The sequence below is a fragment of the Passer domesticus genome, chromosome 3 (genome assembly GCF_036417665.1).
Source record: "Passer domesticus isolate bPasDom1 chromosome 3, bPasDom1.hap1, whole genome shotgun sequence".
NCBI classification, from domain to species: domain Eukaryota; kingdom Metazoa; phylum Chordata; class Aves; order Passeriformes; family Passeridae; genus Passer; species Passer domesticus.
This window is the reverse complement of record NC_087476.1, coordinates 101,408,795-101,435,201: the sequence shown is the minus strand read 5'-3', so window position 1 is coordinate 101,435,201 and position 26,407 is coordinate 101,408,795. Positions and strand designations below refer to the sequence as shown.

General features: G+C 42.6%; 1 protein-coding gene and 3 long non-coding RNA genes across 4 annotated transcripts; 1 reads left to right on the top strand and 3 right to left on the bottom strand.

Annotated features, from left to right (window-relative positions):
• Nucleotides 1-743: 743 nt before the first annotated feature.
• SCCPDH (saccharopine dehydrogenase (putative)) lies at nucleotides 744-10,462 on the bottom strand. The gene is made up of 12 exons (XM_064414730.1): nucleotides 10,165-10,462; nucleotides 9,908-10,020; nucleotides 9,045-9,125; nucleotides 8,456-8,585; nucleotides 6,817-6,866; nucleotides 5,237-5,367; nucleotides 4,583-4,700; nucleotides 3,540-3,659; nucleotides 3,356-3,412; nucleotides 2,288-2,399; nucleotides 1,383-1,464; nucleotides 744-935 (listed from the first exon to the last, which is right to left on the bottom strand). Exons 1-12 carry the CDS (start codon nucleotides 10,436-10,438, stop codon nucleotides 830-832), a joined length of 1,374 nt encoding a protein of 457 aa, XP_064270800.1. The 5' UTR covers nucleotides 10,439-10,462; the 3' UTR covers nucleotides 744-829.
• A 133-nt stretch (nucleotides 10,463-10,595) lies between these two features.
• Nucleotides 10,596-24,035, top strand: LOC135297307 (uncharacterized). The gene is made up of 3 exons (XR_010359341.1): nucleotides 10,596-13,426; nucleotides 15,835-18,976; nucleotides 23,671-24,035. It is a non-coding gene; the product is annotated as an uncharacterized LOC135297307 (long non-coding RNA).
• On the bottom strand, nucleotides 13,455-18,558 carry LOC135297306 (uncharacterized). The gene is made up of 3 exons (XR_010359340.1): nucleotides 18,419-18,558; nucleotides 16,759-16,884; nucleotides 13,455-15,969 (listed from the first exon to the last, which is right to left on the bottom strand). It is a non-coding gene; the product is annotated as an uncharacterized LOC135297306 (long non-coding RNA).
• Nucleotides 23,459-25,283, bottom strand: LOC135297308 (uncharacterized). Its single transcript, XR_010359342.1, has 3 exons — nucleotides 25,146-25,283; nucleotides 23,794-23,952; nucleotides 23,459-23,673 (listed from the first exon to the last, which is right to left on the bottom strand). It is a non-coding gene; the product is annotated as an uncharacterized LOC135297308 (long non-coding RNA).
• Nucleotides 25,284-26,407: the final 1,124 nt, after the last annotated feature.

Below are 26,407 nucleotides of genomic sequence, written 5' to 3'. Positions count from 1 at the left end.
ACAACAAAAAAAGCCTGTACACAGAAAGAGAATTTAATGTATTGACACTCCTGAAAATCATGAAGGCTACCTTTCAAATATTCCCGTGACTCAAGGCTTCCATTGCCCACAAATATAAATCCAGAAATGAGACAGCAGGATAAGACACTCTTATAATTCTTAGGCTAACAGCAAAAATCAGGCTCATCAACCACAGTATCAAGTAGTGTGAAACAGGCCAGTGTGCCCAGAACCTGGATCACATCAGGTCAGATTCCAAAAACAATCAACAGAACAAGCCTCCTTCTTTACAGAAGCAAAAGCACAATACAGTTCATGACTACTTACCTAACTACAAACTACACATAGATCTGCACTTAGAATGATTATTAAATAAAGATTAATTGAAGATGTTAATAAAGACATATACCAAACACACATTAGGAATAACTAGTAGCTTATTTGCTAAGGCACTTCTGTTTCCAGGCTGCCTGCTTTATGTAGTTGCAGAATGGGGCAAAGCAAGGCAGCTATGCTTACTTGTGAAGCAGATGCTATAGTGGATCCATGAAGTAGGAACTTGAACTTAGGTAATGAGATTAAGATTCCCAAATTAGTACCCAAGAAGTTACCAATTTAATATGTCTGTGAATTAACACTCAATACCCACCCTTTAGGGGTTTGCCTACTATAGCAAATACTATTACAGCTTTTAACTCAAATTTTCTTCTGTTCCTTCTGCAAACAATAGCATAGTGAAACTGTTTTATGATTAGGCTTTTGCAGCCAAATGGGTTTTATTAGAGTTAGACCCAGTAAAGGTTTTAGTTCATACAGTTATGTTCTGACTTCAGACTTCAGGCTTGCTAATAACAGAGAACTCAACACCACGCTTGTTGAGACGATCAATCAATTTTGTTTTCGAGAAGGCAGCTCCTGGAGAATATACACCACCCCTGTTAGTGAAAATCAAAAAGGAGAAACATTAGGGGCACAGTGAGTGAGGGACACGTTTTTGTGAAGCTAGAGATGTGCTTCCCTGACTAAGAAAGAAAAAGCCACTTAGTCCGAGAAGGGAGTGGGTGAGGAATTTGACAGGGTGGTTATAATCATAGGTTCATTTCTGCATGCAGCAAGCTTTATAGAAACCACCCCATTAACTGCACACATAGACACTGATGCAAAGGCCTGACTAAAAGCCTGTGACTACATCCTTTCAAACTGATTGCCTGGTGAAGAGCAAGTGGTTTTAAATCAGCTTGCAGTGAAGCATCTCCCTTGCACAGCCAGTTGGGTGAGGTAACACAAATCCACAGAGCTGATGAAGTGTATTTTCAAAGAGAAACATTTGCACACAGTAGCTTTAAGGGAGAGGAAGCTGCTCAGCATGGGAAGGTATTTACCGTTTAGGCAGAGAAGATGCATCTTCCAGAAGAGATAGAGCTGCTTGAACCATTGCAATTGGTGTAGCAACATATCCAGGCTCTGACAAAAAAACAAACCAAACCAAAACCCCCCAATGAAATACGGTGCGTTGAAATGTAGAATGTAATCTTGCTCTTCCCTACAGCATTCTGGAGAATAATTTCTTTGGCAATGAAACAGCCTTTCCCATTTAAGAACAGTTTTTTTTACCCAGTAATCAGACCAAGTAGCTGATGAAATCCTTAAGATGTAATCCAAACAAACACTGCTTCACATAATGGCCTCTAACCACACAACTGTGAGTGACCACATCATGGTGACAGAGGGCTTTCTCACACAGCAAGAGCTTTCCCCATCCTGTACTTCAATTCAGAATTTAACCAGGCAACACTTGCATTCTGCCACATCTCTAGTTATTTAAAGAAGCTATGCTACAGTAACTCATTTCTGAATGTACATTCTTGCTCTCTCCAAACTTCAAATGCCATCTCCCCTCAAGGAATGATGTGAACAAAAGTATGTAATAGTCAGAAATTATACCACACTGGACCTGTTTAAGTTCACTCTCTGGGAACTGGAAATAAACAAAGTACTAAGTCCAGGCTGTAACAACTAGAAACTACTCTTAAAGCCGTCTTCCTTCAAAAGGTCTGCTCTGCAAAATGAAAATCAGACCAGGGAAAGTCAGAAGAAGGAGACTGACAAGAATGCAAGTGAACTGGCTATTTCAAAAACCAGAGCACAATGAATTCTAATATCCATGTCAATACACTGTAAAGGCTGTTGGCTTTGTTGCTGTTGGAAGTGCTTCTCAAGGGTGAAAGGGACAGCAGTGAAATCAGAAGCATATTTTAGAGCAGGGAATGCTAGGCAAAATACATACCTGGTCCTTTCACTTCAGTGCAGATCTTCACATTTGGTTTGGCATTCTGGGGATCTTGTCCCTCACTGTAACCCTCACCAAAAAAAGTCATTGTAAAAGAGGTTCCATCCATCTGCAGTGGACAAGACAAGCATGGTCACCAAAAGAGAAACTGACTGCTACTAGGAAAGCACAAGTAGTAAATAAAAGTATTCAAATACTATATATAGAATCCTGCCAAATACTATAATCCATTTAAACATTAAAGAAATTTTTTGAATTACTGCTTAAAAGGTATAATCTGAGTTTTTAATTGCTTCCACTTTGTTGCACTGGCCTTGTACTAAAGTCTGTTTGTTCTCTCAGCATTTTCAGTCCTGGGTTTTTTGCTAATCAGTCTCCTTTGGTCATCACCTTTGATAGAGTGCTCTGAGCCATCCATGGGAATACCTCAGGCCCAGCAACATTATCCATTTATTCCTCATAGGAGTTACACACACTTTGATGTCTAAAAGCAGAAGGCATAGTTATTTATATATCCAGTAACTGTCTAAAAAGGCACACAACATGCATTTGGACAAAGGAGGGGAAGCTGTATGAATGGAGGCTGAGGTTTCTTGGTCTGATCAGCCTGGAGGAGACTGAGGGGAGACCTCACTGCAGTTACACCTTCCTTCTTAGAGGAAGAGGAGGGGCAGGCACTGATCTCTGTGGTATCCAGTGACAGGATCCAAGGGAATGGCCTGAAGTTGTGTCAGGGAGGTTTAGACTGGATATCAGGAAGTTTCTTCACCCTGAGGGTGTTTGGGCACTGGAACAGCTCCCCAGGGCAGTGGTCACAGCAACAGCCTGACAAAGTTCAAGAATTGCTTGGACAGTGCTCGCAGGCACGTGGTGTGACTCTTGGGGTGTCCTGTGCAGGGCCAGGAGCTGGACTTTGATGAGCCCTGTGGATCTCTTTTAACTCAGAATATTCTGTGATTCATTTAGAAATTATTTCTTCGAGGCTAAGCAGTTGACTCTAAATTAATATTCCACCATTACCACAATAAATGTACTCTATAACTGTGGTAGAAAACAGTCAGTTACCTGCTTCTGGGTTGGTCCTTTCTTTGTGAAGCATCCAGCAGAGAAAAATTCTGGGTACTGTATGGATAGAGGAGAGAAAAAAAAAAGTAGAAAAAGACAAAAAAAGACCAACAGTAAATAAGAGAGAGAAAAAAAGGTATCTCCAAACACTAAATTATATATATTTTGTGTTTTGAAAACTTACTTTTGTCAGAAGTTTTCTTCCAAAGTTAAACTTCACCAGAAGAAAAAATAACATGCCCAGAAACATCAGCTTGATAACAGAGCCAAGACCACCTACAGTCGCGTAAGCGCCATACTGGACCTGAAGCAAGAATGTATTTTCAGTGATAGGATTTACATTAATTTTTTTCCATCAATTGATTTTTATAAAACAATCTACCCCCTAAGTAAGATGCAGTTATTTTGCACAACATGCATTGGTTTAAACAGGCCTTAAAAAATTATCTTAGTTCTGAGGAACTGTTTGAAGAATGCTTCACTTTATCATTCATTCTAGGAAGACAGTGTAACTACAGAGTGAAGAGGAGCAGACATGGGACACAAGAACACAAAACTTTACACAAAGATGTGCATTTCATTGAACCTCAGCCTTCTTTCCTAGATCTTCCTTTTCTCCTCCTTATGCTTTTTTTTTTAAGAGAAACTGAAATAGCAATGGCAAGCCTCTCTAATTTGTAGCTTCCAAGTGCATTTTTAAAGCATTGTCTCACCCTCATTGCTTAACTGATGCCTGTGATTCTGCACAGCAGTTACACAGATTGTTGGTGCTCATCTCCTCTTAGGAAACCACAGAAAAAAATTAATCATCTTTTCCACACCATTACTTCACACTGCCTTTACTCTGCACACTGGAGACCCAAGCATCAAAGAAATCTTAAGATATACCTGAGCAACATATGAATTCTGTATCAGGATATTTACTACACTGTACTGAGCTGGCTATAGCTACCATTGAGTACAATTATGATGCTTTTAGAAGCTCTGCTGATACAACAAGAAAAGTCTCTGCACAGAAGCAGAACTGAATATATTTATCATGAAGGTTACGTTGCAAATATTCCTGTGACTCAATGTTTCCATTCCCTACAAATACATACCCAGAAATCAGACAGCAGGAGAACCCGACATGACAATCTCATAAGTATCATGTTACCAAAGGCAGGCTCATCAGCCACAGTCTCAAGTAGCATGAAACAGGCCAGTGCACAACTAACAGTAACTTACAGGTGTTTGCTGCAACTCGGTGTGCAAATAACGCTGAGTTCTTTTCACAACAGAGCCATCAGATCCCATGAATGTAATGCAGTACTGCTTGAATTCTGGACTGTAAAACATAAATCCTCTGCAAATGAAAAAAAATTAAGTCAGAAAAGAAATGTTCCAATCTTCACACAAACTGAAAGAAACTGACCATAATGGCCTTACCATTACCAGTTTTCTCACAAGAATTTTTCTGACATTATCTCTTTTCACTGAACGCAAGCAATTCTGAATATATCCTTGGCTCACTTAAAATTCACTATATATAATTCACTATATGCACTATATCAAGGATGAATTTGATAATCAATATAATAGCCTTTGCATTTTTTCCCTCCATTCTATTAATCACTTCTGAAATCAAAAGTTTTCCATGTCACTAGAAGTCCTTTAGAATGCGTTAATTTTGAGACCCAGTAAATGCTGGGACATGTTCTCTTTTCAGGAAAATATGAACAAGTCTGTAAAACTGAACTTCAATTCTGCTAGATGAGCATCTATATGTTCATACTATACTGAAGTCCTAACTACATCTTTTTAGTATTTAATACTGCAGCAATCTGTATCATAAATATTGGAACTGTTAGGAGACTATATATTCCACATTTATGCTTATACCTTTTTTTAAGCTTTGCACCAACTACTGGAACAGGGGCATATCCTATCTGTTTTCGAAGCTTCTTCAGGCTGGCTTCATCTGCAAGGCCATAGACAGCTGATTTCCAGGTCCCATCATGTACACCAAGACCCTTGTGACATACCATGAAACAATAATTAGTTCAGTATTTAAAGGTTTCATGGGTTATTTTAATAATATTAGAATCACTACATGTATTACAATTATTACATATAAATGTTATGATTATAGTGTATTGAAATGGTGTGGGTTGACCCTGACTGGATGCCAGGTGCTTACCAAGACACTCCATTACTCTCCTTATAGCTAAGATAGGGAGAGGAGAAAATAAGATGGAAAAATCCCTTGTGTGTAAAGATAAAGGTGAGTTAATAAAGCAAAAGCTGCATATGGAAGCAAAGGTGTAATAGTAAGAAATGCCTCCCCACACCCCTACCCCACCCTTCTCCTCCTTTCCCTTAGCCTTTATTGCTGAGCAGAGCTCACACAGTATGGAACATCCCTTTGGTCAGTTTGGGGCAGCTGTGCAGGCTGTGGCCCCTCCCAGCATCCTGCCAGCCTGTGAGGTGAGGGGGGAATGCTGCAGAGACAGCCTTAGTGCTGTGCCAGCTCTGCTCAGCAGTAGCCAGAACCCTGCTGTGTTACTGACTCCTCTGTAGCTGCCACACAAAGCTCAGCACTGTGAGGGCTGCTGTGGGGAAATGAACTCCAGATCAGCCAGGCCTGACACGATATCCACCCCTCTTTCCACATGATCTGCAACACACTCAGGACCCACAGAATTTAATAAATACCTGTAGCTGTTCTAACCATCTCAGTGTAGTTAATTCTCATTACTGAAATCCCTTCTTACCAACACTTTGAATTTATGCTATATATTTAAATATATGTCCTCATATCCAACATACAGATTTATACATTCCCATTAACTACTATCCCCTGTTGCTTAACAGATACTAGTCTCCCATTCCATGGGCTTCCTCCACTCCTCCAGATGTTTTTCAGAACAAAAATGGTTTGTAAGGCAAGATGGATGCTCATGCCAGGAGCAGTAGGGTTTGGTTGTTGGGCATCAAGACTGACTTGGATCATTGTTGCATTGTTTTAACAGCATTAGAATTATTACATATATTACACATTATTACAATTACCCATAGGTATTATCATTACATGCATTCAAGTATATCGAAACAACCTTCCCCCCACTAACAAACAAAAAATCCAAACAACCTAGCACTAGGATTACTGGCAATACACTCTGGACCTGTTACAGTTTCACTTGTGTAAGAATCCTTCCCACATCTCTGCAAAAGCAAAATAGTTCTTGGAACAGGTTACCAGAGCAAAGTGTAGGTAGACAGCTCTGCAAACAGACCTTACAAAAGGGTGTTTGCTTAGGATACTTTTAAAAGCTCCTAAAGAATAAAGTTCTTAGACTTATCATCAAAGACCTGCCAGCTTGCTCCTTGGTCTGACTTCATGTAGCAACAGTTATTGTGACAGGCTATGGTGATGTTATCATAAATACTCCTGAGTTTCAGGAAGGAAGAAGCCAACTAACCTCAGGCCCAGATTTCACCGACAGGAAACTCTCAACAGCAGTTAAGGTACCTGTAAGGGAGGGGAAAACGTTACTTGGCACATGCAGTCATTAGTCTACAAAGCCAGAGAATGCTCTGGTAGACTCAAAACAGCAGGCCACTGACATTAGCAGCTGAAAAAGCAGAGTTACATCTTTATCTCAAGGCAAAATAAGGTAACATTAAGATGCACAGCTATTTGAGTTAGCAAGTATTACATTTCTTGTGTGAATTACTTCAATACAGGTCACTAGTATTACTTCTATTCATTAAATTTTTTCATTTATTTAATTAATGAGATAATGTAAAAAATTCATTGAAAAAAAAAGTAAAGTAATACTGAGAGCCACATTCAGTTTTCCTCCAAGTTTCAAAATAAAGGAAGATGTTGGCTGTGAAAGGAAACATGAACTTAAAGATTTTGGTACAACCAAACTACAAAAAACCCACCACCAAAACAAAACACACAACCCCCTCAAAACCCCAAAACACAGAAAATATTTAATTTTAGCATAGCTTAACATAGTGTTCTTCAAAGAATGCTTAGTTTGATGAACAGCAGAACATCACAATGCCTCCAAATTCTGATTTGTTTGCTTTGCTTAGTTCCTTCTGAGACTGGAAAACAGTATTTGTATGGACAAATTTCAATATAGCAAGCAACTGGGAAGACAGAGGTAATGCCATAAAGTCAAAATAAGAAGAGATAAAAGACATCTATTCAAAACAGGTATCAAACACCAAATTACAACCTCATGAACATCCACATACTTATTTCCATACCTTGTTTCTCCTCCAGTCAGATCTGAATTTTCTTCAACTGAATGCTGACTCCAATGTAAACTGATCCCCTTTAGCAGCCTTTTTAATAGTCCATAAAAGCAAAACATTTGGATACTCTTATGGGCCCTCCCAACTGAAAGTCAGACCTGATGAACAGAGTATCCTCATCTGGGATCAGGATCAAGTACTATTTACATAGAATTAAATCCTCTCACATATTTTCTTAAATATATTTCTCTTTCAGTTACCCTCTAGCTGCTATTAAAGTAAAATGCTATTTACACTCACAAAGCAGCTTCTCAGAGCTTGCAGTTGAAAAAGGAAACTTGGGAAACCTGATTACCCCCCAGTCTGTGGACCCCTTCCTACTGTCCCTTCCCTGCAAGAGTCTCACTGCACAAGAGGCAGTTGTGCTGAGGCTGCCTAGGGACATCCACACACTGGCTGAGCAGCCTGCTGCTCACAGCTGAGCTTTCTGTCCTCTCAGATTCATGGAATATTCCGAGTTGGAGGGGACCCATGAGCATCATCGAGTGCATGGCCCTCGTGGGGATGGAACCCACCACCTCAGTGCTGTTAGCACCCTGCTCTGACCTGGGCTCATCACAGGAGCCTCTCAGTGAGCAATGTCACCACAAATCCTCCCCTACCCCATGACCCATCCAATGGGAACATGACTGCAAATTTCTACCACGTTTGCTTGAAATTGGTCACCTGATAAAGGCAGGCAAAAGAGACACTGAAAGAGTTCCCACAGGACACTGCTGCTTTAGGATACAGGATGAGAGCACAATCTGCATTCTTTTTCCACCATAAAAATACACTTATTCCAGTCACCTTTCAGCTTGTCTCTGGTGTACAGCACTCCCATATCCGCCGGTATGGAGTCAAAGCCACAGCTTCCAACGACATATACTCCCTTTTCTGCAGCTTTCTCATTGTATTTCAGGTACATTCCTTCCAGAAACTGAAACACAGCCAGAACAAGTATTTTAAGCTGAAATTCATTCTTGGCCATAGCCAATATTAGCCATCAGTGCTTCACTGTCACATCATAGCACCCTCCATGCTTCAAACCACTTGCAAGTATCTTTGACAAATATATACCATTCCTGGTCTGTAGTATGAAAGATTCTCAGCAGTGAAAAGTACAAAATTCCTATGTAGTATCATAACAGAGGCTTGAAGCAGATTCAGCAATTTGGGACCTCCACCAAGACCCAAACAGGCTCCTGTCTTAAAAGCAAGAAAATTATACAACCAAGTATAATGTGCTTTAAAATAATGACTGCATCTTGAAATTGTAGATCAGGAAGGAGAATTTGTCTTCATGTTCAGAAACATAAGCAGAAGCAGGAAACAAACTACATAAACACTCCTTTTGCAGAGCCTTGATATAAGGTAAAGGTTTTTTACCATCACATACCTGGGGTTCTCCACTAATGTCAATGCAGCTTGCACCATTTTCAACACAAGCTTCTACCACAGGTTCTCCAAAGAATCTATACTATAGAAGGAAAGAACACCAGATGTAAAAAAAGAAAAGCCACACACCACAACTCACCCAGTGTGCTTTACCTAAAGTATATCTCTGCAATAAAAGTGAACCTGGTGGCTACTGATTTTTCTAAGTGGGGCTAAAATGCAAGAGCACTTCTATTTCTTGAGAGTGTGGGGAGAAAACATCACTGTTGCCAATGGACCTTGCTACAGACTACTGCATCTGATTTCTCTCATGAAATCAGATCACCAACATCAACTGGATACCACCACTAATTTCACTTTACACCTTCTGCACTCTTATCAGCATATTCTCTACTTAAACACTGAATTTCCAAGACATGGTCATGACCCAACATCCACCTCACACACTTTGATGCTTTCTGAATGCACTGGAATTACTGCCACTCTGCTTTAAAAGGGCCAAGAACTCCTGGCAGCAAGCCTGTGGGCCCCTTTTCCAGCTCCGTGCTTAACCCTAGCACCACTGACATTGTGGCCCAACCTTTACCATCAGTATCTTAGGCTGCCTGTGGAAGACTGAAAACCAACTCCGCTGTATTTCAGTGTATTTCAGTGCATTTTCAGTGAACGGCACCACCTGCGACGGCGGTGGGAAACCCTTCGGTCCCTGCAGTGCACAGCTGTACTTGGAACTCCGGGGACGAGTTCCAGGAGCTGCGCTGTCCCCGCGGGGCCGCGGCGGCTCTGCGTGCCCGCCCGCAGCCGGGGCGCGGCCCCGGGGAGGATCCCTGCGGGGGCAGCGCCCGCCCGCATCCCCGCACTCACCGGGCCCACGCAGTTCAGCACCACCCGGGTCTGCTTCGCCATGGCGGCCAGCGAGCCCGCGTCGCCCACATCGCAGAGCAGCACGCCGACCTCCTCCCCGGGCGCCGCCTTCCCTGCGCACAGGAGACCGCCGTCACCGACCCCGCTCCGCCCGCGGCGAGCCCCCTCGTCCCCGGCCTCAGCCCTTCCCGCACACCCGGCCCGCCGGGCCTCCCCGGGCAGCGGCGCTGCGCCCCCCGCCCGGCCGCGGCCCGTACCCAGCCGCTCGGCCGCCCGCTCCAGCACCGCCCGCAGCTTCTCGCGGCTCCGCCCGGCCACGGCCCAGCGCAGGCGGCCGCTGCACAGCTGCCCCTCGCCGGCGGCCGCCGCCGCCGCCGCCCGCGCCACCTCCTCCACCACGAACTGGCCGGTGAAGCCCGAGGCGCCGAACACCACGATGTCGTAGACCCGCCCGGCCGTCATGGTGCTACTGCTGGCGGCCCTGGGGCGAGCAGCCGTCGTACTGGCGGCGGCGCCGGGCAGCGCTGGCATGACGGTCCCGCTCCGCCCCACCCCGCCCCGCCGGCCCGCCCCGCGCCCCTCGGGCTGCGCCGCTGCCGCCCGGCCCGTGCCGGGCCTTGGCTCGGCCTGAGGCGGCCGGGGGGAGCCGCAGCCTCCCAGGGCGTTTAACGGACCGGGGGGGCTGAAGTGTGCCAGGGTACGGCCAGGGGGCCCGCAGCCCAGCGGCGTCAGCCACCTCTACAGGGAGAGGCCCTGCAGAGTCACAAAGTGGTTCGGGTTGGAAGGAATTTAAAGATCAACTCGTTTCACCTTCCCTGCCATGGGCAAGGACGCTTTTTACTCGACCAGGTTGCTCAAAGCCTCATCCAACCTGGCCTTTAACGCTTTCAGGGACGTGACATCCACAACCCCTCTGAGCAACCTGTTCCAGAGCCTCATCTCTCTTACACGAAAGGGTTTTCCCCTAATATCTAATGTAAACCTGCTCTCTTTCCATTTGCACCCATTCTCTCTTTTCCTGTCACTACATGGCCTTGTAAATAGCCTTGCCCCAGGCTGCAGTTAGGTCATGCTGAAGTTTTTACTCTTCCTGGTTGAACAATCCCATTCCTCTCAGCCTTTCCTCATAGGAGAGGTGCTCCATCCCTCTGATCAACTTGTTGGTCCTCCTCTGGGTCACCACTGTTTGGTCCCAAAGCAGACATCCTCTCTCATGATGTGCGTGGCTCTGTAGGCTTTCAGCACAGGTAATACAGGTGGTCAGAAGACTGTTACTAATAAAAAAGAGAAATATAATGGCCTGGAAGTAAATAGAATTTTACTCCCCCACAATTGCAGCAAATATTTATGTTATGCTCAACAACAGACAGAAGCAGAACCACACAACATGTCAAGTTCCTGTTGCAGCAGGGAGAACCAGTGGTCCTGCAGACAAACTTCAGTATGGAGCATCCATGACTGCATGGAGTGATGAGGCCACGTTTTCTGTGTTTTTCATGGCCAGGCTGCTCACCTGAATTCCAGAGGCTTGCAGCAAGTCACGCAAAGGGAAGCAGCCTCGTGAATCCTGCTCACTGGCCCATTTTCCCAGGGAGCACCTACCATATTTAATTGTTCCCAACAGAAGCCTGTCTAACCTGTTTAAAATCCTCCGGTGATAGACGCTTTCATACCGTTCCTCAGGCAATCTCCTCTTGCACTTGTTATAAATATGGATGGAGACAAGAAGCTAGATCTTCAGATCTTGGAGTTTTAGCCCCATACTATTTCTCCCATTTCTTGAGGACATTGGCAAAAGATTTAATCCCTGAGGAGTGTATAAAAAGATGCTGCACAGCTGGAAGCTGCTATGCATCTTCTTATTCTTTATTAAAAAGATTCCTTTTATATTTTTTCCTTACAGGTCACTTTGAACGTACATTTCTCCTGTTCTCTTCTGAACTTCAGCTGCTTTACATTTTTTTGGTAACATAATGTCCAGTACTAGACCCCACATTCGCCCTGTCAGTGTGAAACTGATTGAGAAGGTTATGTGATATGCTGGAATTTGCATCTGTTTCTACATGACACAAACACTTGCCGTCTTTTTTTCTTTTGCAAGTGTCACATTGTTGCTGCACCGATAGGTCATGATCTATTCCACCTCAGAGGCTTTTTCAAATCACTGCTGCCTAGCCAGTCTTTTCCCATCTCAGATTGTATTGAAGAGTAATGACCTTTCTGAATATATGCTAAACATCTCATCACCAAGGCAGCAGATCCTCTCCTCCAAGCATCAGTATCAACTCCTTGAGCAGTGCTGAAGCAGTTGTTTGTAGGCCTACACCATCAGCTGTGTCAGTGAAACAACTCAGTCTAACAAAAAACAAAGAGTGGGGGAGGGAAGGACAAAGACTTTTTTGTGCTCCTTTTTAATTCAGATAATTTTGTTGATCTGATTTACAGAGCAACCCTGCAAAACCAGTTTCTTGTGTATGAGGTCACTGAACATCATCAGTCAAGCTGTCTCTACTACCTTCTTCTCCTTCCTACACACCACGATAATTTCCATCTGTGCTCACAATGCTGTGGAACTCCTCTGAGCTACTTTGCTCTTATGCTCAATTTTTCTCTTCTACTACCAATTGTTGGAGCAAAGTCTTCTTTGAGGCCACTGGTTTTGGTCTTCCATTCTCTTTTTCTCTCTTGCAAAAGTTTTGAAAAAACATTGCAACAGTAAACATTAGATATTTTCCTCCTAATTTGAAGTAAACAATTTTTTTTTTCCAGACTTCTAAAATTATTCAGTGACAGGAGGCTGTAAGAAGTCTGCAGATTTGCAGAGGGATCCTGACATAGCTTGCAGGGCTGGCCGGGATCCTCAGCCTGCTTTCTTTATCCCTTTGCTTCAGATGTTTCTCTCACTTACGCACTCTCCCTCTCCATGTTATCTCCCAGAAAACATGGCAATTTAGAAACCTATGATTCTAACTCAACCATTTGTTAAGAATTGGGACTGCACAAGCCTCCTTGGACCGTATGTATTTGATAAGACCTTCATTGCGTAGTTAGGCAGAGGCTTGGCAAGCACAAGCTTGCATGCAATGCTGAGTGCCCTGTCTCCTCTTGATGACTGAAACATTACTCCAAATTGGGCAGACCTACCCTGTTTATCAATCCACAACTCTCAAGATTTCACCTGCTCTTTCAATGTCAGCTGTGTTTCTTTAAAACACACTGCTGCAGTAAGACAACTCATGTAAATTGCAGCTTACACAAGACAGAAATAAGGGTTTAAGAATTACAGAAGGACAAGAAATGAGCAGAGGGCTATCAAAACGTGGCAAACCTAGGGTTTTTTTTCCTCTTTTTGTTTGCATTAAATATGACTATGGTAGCTTCAAGTAGTTTTTTCTTGGGAGAGGTCTGTTTGACAAGCTGAAGAATTCTGTATGCAGTTTCACTCTAGCTCTCTGAACGAAAAGAGAACAAAATTCAAAGTCTCTAAGCCAGTTTCCATTCCAGCCTTTGAACTAACAGGTAGGTGGGTAGGTTTCAAAACAGCAAACATCAAGGTGATGTCTGATTTTAAATGGGAGACTTACAGCAGACTTGACTAAAGGCAAAGGTTAACCCATCTCCGTAGTTAGTAGTTAGTATCAACAATGCAGGATTGCAAAAAATACTCTGTGGGAAAGCAGTGGGATGATTTACAGTTTTTCCTTGTCCAATAGGAAGACAAGAAATGCCAGATCTGCTGCCAAGTGTCATTCTGCAAAGGAGGTTCCAACCTGAATCAGCTTCAGAAACTCACCAAATAAAAAGATACTGCTGTTTCTTTTAAAACTTTGTTTCTCAGATTTGAAGGTAGAGTTTTTTTTCCCACGTGTATCTGCATACAGATACTTCAGGATTTCAGTACTTTAAAGCCTCCTTTAGCTAGACAGATTCAATCTAAAACAATTTGATCTACTATAGGTCCCTGCTAGTTTCTTTAGGATAGAAAAGCACACAAGTGAAACACACAACACTCCTGTGTGTGCTTTGCTATATCTTTTTTAATTCCTGGAATTAAATGGGCTTGCCTCCCTTTGCTAGGTTATCCTGTTCCATCTGGAGCATCTGACAGGATCTGAGGAATCTGTGCAAGCATTTTTAAAAACACCCATATGCCCCCCATTTCATGCAGCAGTTGTTCTAATAAACTCCTTTATATCAATATTCATATATTTATTAGACACCAATATTTGTGATAAAATTTTTAATATTCATTTATAACTTTAGGGCAATTTTGTTTACTGAAGTGGAAATGCAGATGTTTTATTACTACTGTTTTTAATTAAAATAATACCAAGGTAGCAAAAAGAGCACAATATTATGTCATTTACACAATGCTGTATGAAGGCAATTTCTTAAAACACAATTGTCATGTACCTCCAAGGATGCAATAAGATAGCTGACTTGCATAATTGTAAAAGTTACTATGGAACATAAGAGTAGGCAGAGGTGTTGGGAAATAAAGTTGATTAACAATGCATGGATAAATCACTGCAGAGAATGAAGAGTAATGTGGGTGAGTATAAAAGGGATTTAGAAAAAGCAAAAGCAAAAAGGCAGGCATCTCTGTACCTGCTACATTTGCTACAGTTACTCACTATTTAAGAATGTGAGACGAGTTTCTGGAACAAGGCCCAAAATTTTTAGTGCCATCTTTTCCTTAATTTGTGCATATTATTACTTTATAATCAAGAGGCAATTGGCTCCAAAATGCCAACCCATACAAAACTTTAAAAATTTGCAATAAATGGAACCATTAGACTGGGACAAAAAAAAGGAGCTCAAATTGAAAAACTGCTGACAAGCCAGCAGCCTTGCCACATGTGGCAGTTCAGTAATGCTTTATTTACTTTAATTTTATTTTAAAATGAAAATGTCATCTAACCTTAAAAAAAATCCCAATCTTGAATCATAAAATCATTTAGGTTGGAGAACAGGTTTAAGTTCACTGAGTCCAAATGCAAGTCTGACATTGCCAAGTCCATCCCTAAGCCAGGTCCCTAAGCACCACACTTTAAAAAATATCTCCAGGGATGGTGGCTCCACCACTTCCCCCTGCAGCCTGTTCCAATGCTTGGCCACCATTTCCATGAATAAATTTTTCCTAATATCCAGCATAAACTTCCCCTTGTGCAGCTTGAAGCCATTTCCTTTCATCCTGTCGCTTGCTCCCTGGGAGAAGAAGCCAAATCCCCACCTGGCTACAGCCTCCTTCCAGGGAGGTGTAGAGGGGGACAAGAGCCTGGGCCATCTTTTCTCCAGGCTAAACACCCCCAGCTGCCTCAGCTGCTCATCAGATTTGTGCTCCAGACCCTTCACCAGCTCCTTCTGTGGCCAGGCTCCAGCCCCTCAATGTCCTTCTTGCAGTGAGGGGCCCAGAAGTGGACACAGCTCTCGAGGTGTGGCCTCACCAGTACAGGGGGACAATCCCTGCCCTGGTCCTGCTGGCCACACCATTGCTCATCCAGGCCAGGGTGCCATCAGCCACCTTGGCCACCTGGGCACAGGCTGGCTCATGTTCAGGTCCTTTTCCATTGGGCAGTTTCCAGACACTCCCCCACAGCCTGGTATGCTGGATGGGGTTGTTGTGATCCAGGACCATCTACATACAGATTAATGTAAAGCCTATATTGTATTCATATTATATGCAATATGTATATTGTATACATCTGTATATTGTATATATGTAATATGTATATTGTATACATATATATAGTCAACCAAATATATATTTAGACAAGTGATAATAATACATTAACAAAGTCACTTCTACCTATTTTGCTTGTTTATAAATTGGAAATTACAAAGCAACAGATGGCAGCCTATAATACTTGTAGATCCCATCCTTTTATTTTTAAATAAGCCCTGTGCACGTTTCCATTCATACACAGCTCTAAAGAATCTCTTGAGGAAAGGAAATGAAGGTGCCATTGAAGAAGTATAGCCGAGGTCAAAGTTTTTTGATTTCCACTGGAGTTCAGGCTCTTCCTTCTGTATTTACTGCAGCTACCACTTCTCGCACTGAACTTGAAACACAGCTATGAAAAGACCAATAAATGTGTAGTTTTGTCAATTCAGAGAGACCAAACAAGGCAAAGTAGAGGAAGAGCACATTTTCTCTGGTGACACTAAGTAATAACCAATGCTGCGTTAGAATACTCTACAATAAAAGTGGGCATCCAGTAAATTAAAACTTCAGGAGTTAAATGTCAGAGTTCTCTTGTTGAGGGCTCTGCAGTATCTCACAGCTTTTGTTGTAGTTACAACAGATTTTGTTGTAATCAAAATTCATTTTGATTACAGCAATTAAAGATTTGAAACTTTCTTCAAGAGCTGCAGAAAAATAATTTAAAGGCTGGTAAGAAATTAAAAGTGAAAATATCCAGAAAATGCAAGCTAATCTCTACTAGAGAAGTTAAAACCTGGAATGCAGCTATGCTAAAAGAAACAAGGATAGATGTTTTGCCCAGAGGATGATAAATGTGGGAGCAATTAGCAATGTTGAGCATCAGATTGCATAGAAAGAAATAAAAACCTGTCTCCATTTGAAACTGTCATTAAAAACACTGCATTCTGGTTCAGCCACTTTGTTTCAAACTGAAGACAGTTGCATGAAAATCACTCAGGAAATAATGAATTATCCAGGAACAGGAATGGGGCCACCTCCCAGGAAAAAAAAAAAAAATCCCAAATTCAAGGTATATATTATGAAGCTAAAAATAGCTCCAGAGGCATGACAACACTTTGGAAGTGTCTGAGGATGTAACTTTTAGGGATGGAAGGTGAAGGATTTGGAGCACAAGAAGAGGTGCCACCTGAGCAAATGTGACCAGAGCTGACAGAGCGACCAGCACGACCCATTCCTCACAGCAAGGGAGTGTCGATAGGAGATCAAGTCCTGTGATTTGACAGGTGCCACTGGACAGGACATCTGGAACTGGCTGTGTAATTTTGTGACAAAGCACCAGAATGTTAACTGTGAGGAAGCCTTTTGCTGCAACAAGAGGAAGTGGATGGCTGGATAGAACCCCTGTTCTTTTCTGTCTGCAGTCCTCAGTGTTAGACTGAATTGTAAAATTCTCTAGCCACTTTTCCCTCAAGTATGTTGTGAATATAAAACCGGAGTCTAATACTTTAAATACTCCTTGCATTTTACTTAAGTAAGGTCATTATAAAGAGAAAATATGCATATGCTCTAATTAGCTGAAACTGCTCACAGGCAAAAGCCTTCAGTTCCTTGATGTTATTCTCTGTACTCCACTGACTTGAGCTGCCTACAGAACTCCTTGGGGGTCAGCTCAATGCCTGGTCCCACACCCATGTGCTTCTGTTCAGTGCATTTCGATGATCTGTCAGTGCTCATGCAGGGTACCCAGAAGTACTTTTCTTCTTTCAGCTTAAATACTGTCTGTTCACAGACAAGACTATTGGATTATCCAGTTTACACACTGGAAAAAACATAGCTGCTCATTTTTGGTTACATTTACAAATCACAGCTGAACTACGCACATATAACTGTTCACAGAAGCCTTGTAGCTATCTTTGCAGTGGTAATATATTCCATCTTTTGACCTCCAAAAACTTCTTTTATCTCAGTACAATCTTGACCTGCTCTGGTGGGAGGTCAGCTATCTACAGCACCTGTTTCCATTTGGTTAAGGGTTAGGAAGGATGGTCCTTCATAAAACTCTCATCTTAATCCCAGAAACTACAGCATCTCAGTGCAAATCTCCCTCTCTCTTTCTGTAAGCAGAGCACATAGTTATTTCTTCTGTTCCTATAAAAGTTTTACAACCCTTATGCCATCATAACTTCCCTGGAAGCCACCTTCTCTCTCTAAAGTTTGTTGCAAATGAGTGGTCTGGGCTGCTTATGGAATTGCTGGCAAAGGTATCAGCAAAAGCAAGATACATATATATCTTATAACTGTGTATATATCATATAAATTTGCAAAACCACAATGAAGTTTGATGGCAAGGTTCACTCTACCACTGTTACTCAGATAAAGCACACAAAGTAAAATCATATTAGAACCAGTCTAGAATGATTTATTTGTAGATGGGGATCCAAAAGTGTAAAGCTGTAAAATTCAGACACAAATGCTTTCAAAACAAACAAAAGGGCAAGTGTGCCAAAGGACAAAGGAGCCCCTTTTGGTGTTAAAAGAGGTTCAGAGCAGACCCCCTTGCCAAACTCAGTGTCAGACTTGATCAATGGTGTATATCCAAGGAATGTAGCACAACCTAATCATTGACTAATTTAACGTTTACTAAACGATCCAATAGGGTTTGCTTTAAGCACAACAATAACTTAATTACAAATCTAATCTAACTACGAACGTGGGACGGGAACACTCGTAGTATGTTTGCTGTACCGCATGCCAATCGATTCACACGTGCACACACACAGACACAAAGAAGCATGTACAAAGGTATACCTGTAAAAAATTCCCCAGGAGCCCAGTGAAGTACTCACATCAGATGCCTCTGCATCTCTCAACAGCTGAGCCTTGAGAAGAGGGGGAGGTATCAGCCCCAGCTCTGTCATCAATAGTTCTCTGAGTTGCTGAGCTCCAGAGAAGTCCCGCTCAGAGGGAGATGAGCTGCAGCCCAGGGGATCCCAGTGGGTCTCACTTAGTGCCACTCTCTACAGGGTTGGAAGATGATTGACTCTGGTCATCAGTAAATTTCCACTGTGGCCACAGCCCAGGCCAGTAGTTACTGGAATTGTCCTTGAGAAGTCTAATAATAATATTATTCTACTTAGGCTGTTACTCAGACAAAAATAAGTTTTCAAGGCTGTTTGTTAGAAAACAGGAGCTCGCTAGGCAGCAGAAGTTCCTGGGAGCAGACAGTTTTTCTGATAAGCTCAGGGAGCTGACTGCCCATGTGCCAGTAATCAAGGCTGAGGCCTAAGGAATGGCCCTGAGATCATGAAGAAGCCAGAGGGGGTTAAGGAGCCAGATCTTGCATCACCACAATGCTACATCCTCAGGAATTATCAGAGATTGAAGGGCAGGGAGATCCTGATAAGGTGAGAGGAAATGGTGCAGTGGTGGAGCTTTTTTTTTTCTCCCTCTTGTTCCTGTGAAAGAAAGAGGGAAAAAAGAGCACACCTTTCAGTTTTGTGCAGCTGTCTTTGTTCTGTGTGCATATTTTGTGCAGCAGAATTTCTGCAGAGTTTTGGGGGTGAGAGCAGTTCAAATGGTGCTCTCAGCCACTGTACCCTGGTGAGGCATTCCTGTGCTGAAATAAATAAGGGGGATGAGCAACACTTGCAAGCTGATCCCTCTGTGTCTCCCATGCAGTCACTATTCAACAGCCCCTAACTGACCTTGGCACAGCACAGCTGCAATTGAATTTAGATCTTTCTGTAGCATGGAAAAAGGCAAGGTGTCTTCCATCTCCACATAGTGAAGATCCTAACAGATCCCTATTGTCTGTAATGTTGGAATGCGGCACATTTTTCAAAATCTCCTGCTCCCAAATACATCTCATCAAGGAGGTTTTCTGAGAATTGCCACAAGATTAACCAACTATTAAATTTTGTTCATTCTGTAGAAAGCAGAAGTTTAACTTTCAGACCACTGCCTAGCCTCTGTACTGAGTTTAGTTCTAAACTGAGCAGACAGTGCATGGGGCATTTACTGTGAGGATGGAGAGAACAAAACCACAGAATGTAATGCAGAGACAGCAAATTCCCCTTGTTTAGTAAAACTGGCTGCTCAGCAGCATGAAGGGCCAGTAACTGAAATTTGAGAAATCCCAAAGAACTAAATGGTCCTACAATGTGAGGAATATCTGCAGTGCAGCACTTTTTACTATGATCTTGAGAGACCTGCAACACACCAGGTAATTCTGCAAGGCCTGTGTAGAGCCCTGCATTGGTTTGTGCCAGGACAGAGTCTTGCTTACCAACACAGAGAAAATTCCCTCCCACTTTTGTGAATTTCTGTGTTACCACCAAGGTGTTTAACCAAGGTGAGAACCAGTTATTTAACGCTTTACTTGAATAATAACTTCTCATTTGTCATCTACTGAAGCTGGCTTAACTCATATGAAAGAAGGAATTGACCTTATTAACCATTTTCACTACAACCTGAACTACGTGTGGAGTGATAAAAGTCTGCTGTCTGAACTTCTCTGACCTCATCTGGTTGCACCTCCCCTCTAGCAGAGTGCCTAAGACTGTCCTAAATGTTTTGGATGATTTTTCCAACTCATATCAGTATTTTAGTCTTCTCCAGCAAAAAAGACTCCCAAGGTGTGCCAAACTTTTTTACAGATGTTTTTTAAATAAAAATCCAGCTACCGTGGCACAGCAGCAGACCCCAAGTCTGCCATGTGCCGACTCTTGCCTGAGCAAGAAGCCTCCACGTGAGCAGCAGCTGCATGGCATGAGGAGGATTGCCTGATGGCAGATAATACCTGGCCACATCGTTAAAGGTCTTTACACCTTAATCACTTCTGGCACAGCAGATAAACACTTTCCCAACAGCAGTTACAGGGAGCCAACAGAGCCTTGCTGCTGTGCAGAGCGCAGTTGACTGCTCCTCTCAGAACGCCTCCAGCAGCAGCACAAGTGGACCCCAAACCTGCACTTGCAACTCACAGTGCTGGGGCAAGGAAAGATAAGGGCAAAGCATGAGATAAAGCACATTGGTGAAACCTAACGTGCTGTGGGTAGGTGATGGGGTTAGGTCGGGGGCAGAGGCCAAAGGTTGGGCTCTGGCTGAGGTGTGTTGCTGTGCCAGGAGGGTGTCTGAGGCAGGCACACTGGCTTGCAGGAGCATATGCAGTGTCAGTACTCGGATCTGAGGTTCTAGTGAAGGGGAAGGAAAGCACTAGCAGGGAATAGGCAGGCAGGAAGTGAAACAAAGCTCTTCTGTCTCATTTTTATGATTAAGGTATTCTGGTAATAATTACCAGTGCTAACAAACAAAATTTGAGATTTCCCTGTCCACTTTAGTATTGATTTGCAAATTATCTGCACTTGAAATCTCAGTGTGCTTTTCATAATGCAGGCTGTGTAGCTGCCCACACAACTGTGAATTAATCAGCTGGGGAGATTTACCAACAAAACACAGGCAAGTAACAGGGTGAGGTGTAATAGCTCAAGCTAAGCCCAGAAATTGTGTGTGGGCTCCCTCTAGTGAGATGTGTTGGTTTTTTACCCTCAGAGATAGCTGCCATATACCTATTGATTGGAAGGCTAAATTCAGACACAAATGCTTTCGAAACAAATAAACACGCAAAGGATCTTTGTACCTGTGTGGTAACAGTTCACACCACTTCTGCTTCACAAAGCTAAGTTCTTCTTTTCAGTAGTTTCCAGAAAAGCTCAAAAGACCAAATGCAGTTTTAATGGTGATAGAGACAGATTGAAATAAAACTGTTTCCAAACCACTTACAAAACAAAATCAGCAGAGTTGTATAAATTCCTACTGCAGGTAAGAGAAATATTCTCTAAAATGTGGAATGGAGTGTGGTAGAGGGTTTTGGCACAATGAAAGCAAAACAGCTGTCAGAAATAAGGCTGGCATACAAATCAGTTCACTTGATAGCTTATGGAATAAGCAAATGGGTGCATCACGAACTTTTTTTAAATTCAGACTGCTCAATTTTCTTCATGATGTATGAAATATAGGACATGGCCACTGTAAGCCTAAAGAGGACATTTTGCAATTCATTATATCCCCCCCAGGATTTGGCAGCCTCCCGCAATAACATCCCATTTGCAAAGTTTGGAAAATATTTGAATTTGTTAAAAATTTACAGTAATTAAAAAAAAAAATTGAAAAAATCTCATGGAACATGCAGCTTCAGATGTTGTTTTCTTGGGTTTTTTTCCTAATGTCATTTTCCTGCCTGCCAGTTTAATGATTTCCTTCTGGAAGGAGGAATGGAAGGGACCTTTTTGTATGCAAGAGCTTAAGCCACAGAGGAATGTGGAACCCCTTGTCTTGGTTGTACACTCTTGTCTAGGCACTACTGGCTGCTACAGCAAACTGTGGGCACCAGCAGTACTGTTCCCAGCTGCTGATATTCTCTGTCTTGTCTCATGAGACTGCATTTTACTGCATCATTCAGCCACAACTACAAATTAGCTTCTGTTATATATATTCTTCCTTTTTCAAGGTTCCTGTTTCACCAAAAAAATTGCTCTCCCCAGTCCTACAAATCCAGTGGCAGTTGAGGCTTCCCAAGAGAGTAAGAGCCCTATTGACAGCTGTGCTTGGTCACCAGCTCTACCTGCTGCCTAATTGCAAATTTTCCTAGGTTTAGTTTAAGCTGAAATGACTATGCTGAATGCACAGTGATACACAACAAAATATATAGCATGTGGAATGAAGGTAATTTGGAGCACCATGATCAGCTTTCATATTAGAGGAAGAATATAATGCTGAAACCATCTGGCCTGTGGCTATGAAAACACCAAAGAGACATAAAACCGAGTTAATGGCAGCATGCCAAGGCCTTGTTAAAAAACAGCACATCACTGAAACAAAGCAAGTGCTGATGTAGCACCAGCAAGGCTCATTAATGGACCTGGAGACAGAGTGCTCTTATATTTCATTATGTGCTTAACAGCCATACCTGCCTCTGCAGGAAAAAGGTAATTTCCAATGAACACTTTCTCATGTCCTATAATGATTCTATACCAGTGATAAATACTAAGAGCTCTGGTTGTCCTGCTTACTCTGTATTTTTTTTACACAACACTCTGGAATTTTATTTATTTATTTTAATTACTAATCTTCTTTAGAGGAATAAATAACAAGATGCATCAGATGAAGCTGAAACTGAAACTAGGACATTTTAGCTTAAAAATAACTACAGGCTATGGAGACTAAAGTACTGTGTTCTGGTATATAAGATATAAAGTTATTGGAGAGCATCTGAAGGAGGGCTGTGAAGATGATGATGGGCCCAGAGGGGAAGCCATGTGAGAAGTGGCTGAGGTCACTCGGTGTGTTCAGCCTCAGGAGATGAGGGGAGCCCTCACTGCAGCTACACCTTCCTTCTCAGGGGAACAGGAGGGGCAGGCACTGATCTCTGCTCTGTGCTGACCAGTGACAGGACCTGAGAGAATGGCCTGGAGTTGTGTCAGGGAAGGTTTAGGGTGGATACAAGGAAAAGTTTCCTCACCCAGAGGGTGGGTGGGCACTGGAACAGCTCCCCAGGGCAGTGGTCACAGCAGCAGCCTGACGGAGCTCAATTGTCAAGCTCAAGCTTGACAATTACACATTGTCAAGCTTGGACAATGCTCTGGGTACATGGTGTGACTCTTGGGGTGTCCTGTGCAGGGCCAGGAGCTGGACTCGATGACCCTTTTGGGTCCCTTCCACCTGGGGATACTGCACGGAGCGGAGCCGAGAGGATCCCGGCGGGACCAGCAGGTGGCACCGCCCCGCTCCGCTCCGCCTGCAGGGCCGGCACCGCAGCCAGGGCAGGGTCCGTCTGACGTGGGCACCGAGCCATGGGAAAAACCCAAAGAAGGGCTAAGTGTGTAAAAGGTTCTATTTTTGAAGCAGCAGCCTGCAAAGGGCTTGCTGCACAGAGGTCGACATTTGTTTTGAAATAAAAATCTGGATGCTTGTTTGGTTTGAGGTTTCTGCTTATCAGCAGCCCCAGAGACCGTGACTAATTTTCTTTTTGTGGGAATTCTCAATTATCTTTTCTCTCAGATCATCAGGCCACACATTCCTTGTTTTCTCTCTCTCGCAGGAACTGTGGAGAAGAGTGAAGGGATGAATGTGAAAATAGTAATTGCTGCCAAAAGCAAGACTGGGGATGTACACACAGCTAGACTAAACACAGCGAGGGGCACTGTTGTATCTGGCCTCTTACTTGAACAAGATTGTCTCTAGATTTCCCTCTGGCTTTCCTTCCAGTTTTTGGAAGCCATCAAGGTGGTGTCCAGAGCTCACTCCTTCTGTCTCCATCATCCACTTGTGTTCTCTTCCGATTTATGTCCTCTTTGCATTATCTCGGATGCATCTGAAAGTGCTGGATGTACAGAGCACATGACCTCACACTTACCTGCATTTTACTGACAGCCAAGAAGGGAGAGGACATCTCCTCAGTTTGATGAGACATTTTGATCCTGCACAGATGTCTTTCAAAAATTGGAAGAACAGTTTCTTGTGTGTAAACAACTAAGTCCTTCGTGCATGGCATCTCTCTTCCTCACATCCTCCAGGTGGAGGATCCTTCAAGGACTTTGGGGTTAGATTTGGTTGCAAAACATCTTAATAACTTCTTAATTTTTGCAATGTCTGGTTCACTAGATTAGAGATTGATTTAACACTGGTCTGTGGATGTAAACAAGGTGTATCTGTGTACACTGTGAGGGACAATAAATATTGACCCTGAAATATTTGAATACAGTCTAGTGAAATTAAAATTGTTTATATTTAAGTATAGTTTCTAAGGCTTCAATCTTCTTAAAATATTTGTTAAAATAAAATATAGCCTCAAGGGACAAAAGTTTTAAATTAAAAAATTCAGATTGTAGTAAGAATACACACTAATGAGCTGAGACTACAAAAACACTGTTGAACCTGGGATACAACACAAAGGGTTGAAAACACAAAACACGGAGGAAGCCTTTACCTCTGATGAACTGATTACATAAAATGTCTGAAATCGCAGTTAACATTGTGTAATCACCTAGCATCAGGTAAGGATTCCAGACTGCGTAGAGGATACCCCTAAACAAACTTTACAAATAAGGCCCATGAGGAGTTTCTGTCTCATCCAAATCTAAAAACTGTGGCTTTAATGTTTCCCAGTTTATTCCCTCCCATTCCCCTGGGCTCTTTTGCTTTCTCCCAGGCCGAGCTAGCGTCACTATTACATGCAGCTGCATCTCTCCCTCACCCACATAATTCCCTGTGGCAGCTGGGAACAGAAGGGCAAAGGACTCTGGTGGGTATGGAGGGCACAAAAGTCTCCATGGACTGTTTCTACATCCATACTTAGAAGGGAGAACAGCAGAAACATTAATAGTGAACATGTTATTACAGACTTCAGCTTTAATCACAGAGCAGCTCCAGGAATGTTGCTCTGCGGATCCTGCCACCTTAAAAACCTGCTGGAGGCACTTTGGAAATTTGTCCAAGATTCCACCAAACTTCTGGCCAAGCAGCAATACCTTGGATCTGCATCCAAGTTTAAAGCATAGTAAAAGCCGAACTTACCTTAAGTCCACTGGAAGTTATAATTACTAACAACTGCATTTTCCTTATGGACACCAGAGATTTATGTTGACTTACAAGTCCAGGAAATGAGTCATTCATTGGTGGAACTGGGACAAATTCCCACTCTAGGTGGAACCAAAAAAAGCCATCACACTCACAGCTGCAACCTCTTGTCCAAGGTCAATTGGATCCAGCTCCTCCCCAAAACCTGTTAGAAGTGGGGCAAATTGCCAAAAAGCTTTGAGTGAACTGATTGCTCTTCCCAGGGCTACCAAAGCGAGAGCAAGCAGGAAAGAATCAATTACCTGGAGGGGATGGCAAGAATCACTCAGATAACCTGCTTTTTAACCTGCTTTCCTGTCTTCTTCCACTTCTTAATAGGGTCGCTCCTTCTGCACAGTGTAGCAGAACCAATTACACGACGTGGGTTTCAAACCTCTAATTACTGTGGCTGCTTCTGCCTCGATATGGCTGGAGGGAGACATCCCTGCAATGAGGCTGTGGTGTCCGTGACAGCTACATCATGTGCCATGCTGGTCAAATACCAGCCCATGACTACATTTCAGTGCCACCTTTCCTGGCAGTAATTACACCTCACTGTTAAAAAGGAATCATCGGCAAGGCTGCTACAAAGAGACTGTTTTCATATGAAACAGGGCACTCAGTAAGAAAAATATTGTAACATAAAATAATTGATAGCATATGTTTTTTAAAAGTCTCAAAGGATGAAGCTTTTGTGATTATGAATAGTCTAATTTTTTGTAATGGAAACTAGGTCAGCAACAAATTAAATTACCCACCAGCATGAAAAAGATGAATTGTAGGAAAATAAAAACCTGCCATTAAAATAGATTTCCAGTCTCTCTTGTTAACCTGGAAGAAAAAAACCAGTAATTTCAAGATGTCAGTGTCATGAAAGGGAATTAGACAGTGTCATGCTGCTTTCCCCCTTATGAAATGCAGTGTTAAAAGAACCAAAGAAATAAAATTTATACCAGGATAGTAACATATAGAAACAACAGAAAAGTGATAGCAGCTGGTTGTGGGGCTCTTTCAGTATGTCTTTTATTGAAAAAATATGAGACTAACAGCTTGAAATTAAATCACAGTGTCAAATCATAACCATGAAATATTTTTTCTCTTCTTTAGCATTAAAAAAAAAAATTCCAGAGTGTCTCAAAGCATTTTACTAGCTTTAGGTACGTGTCAAATGTATTTGAAATCAAATTCCTCTGTGGGGCTCACTGCAGTGGTGAGAGGGA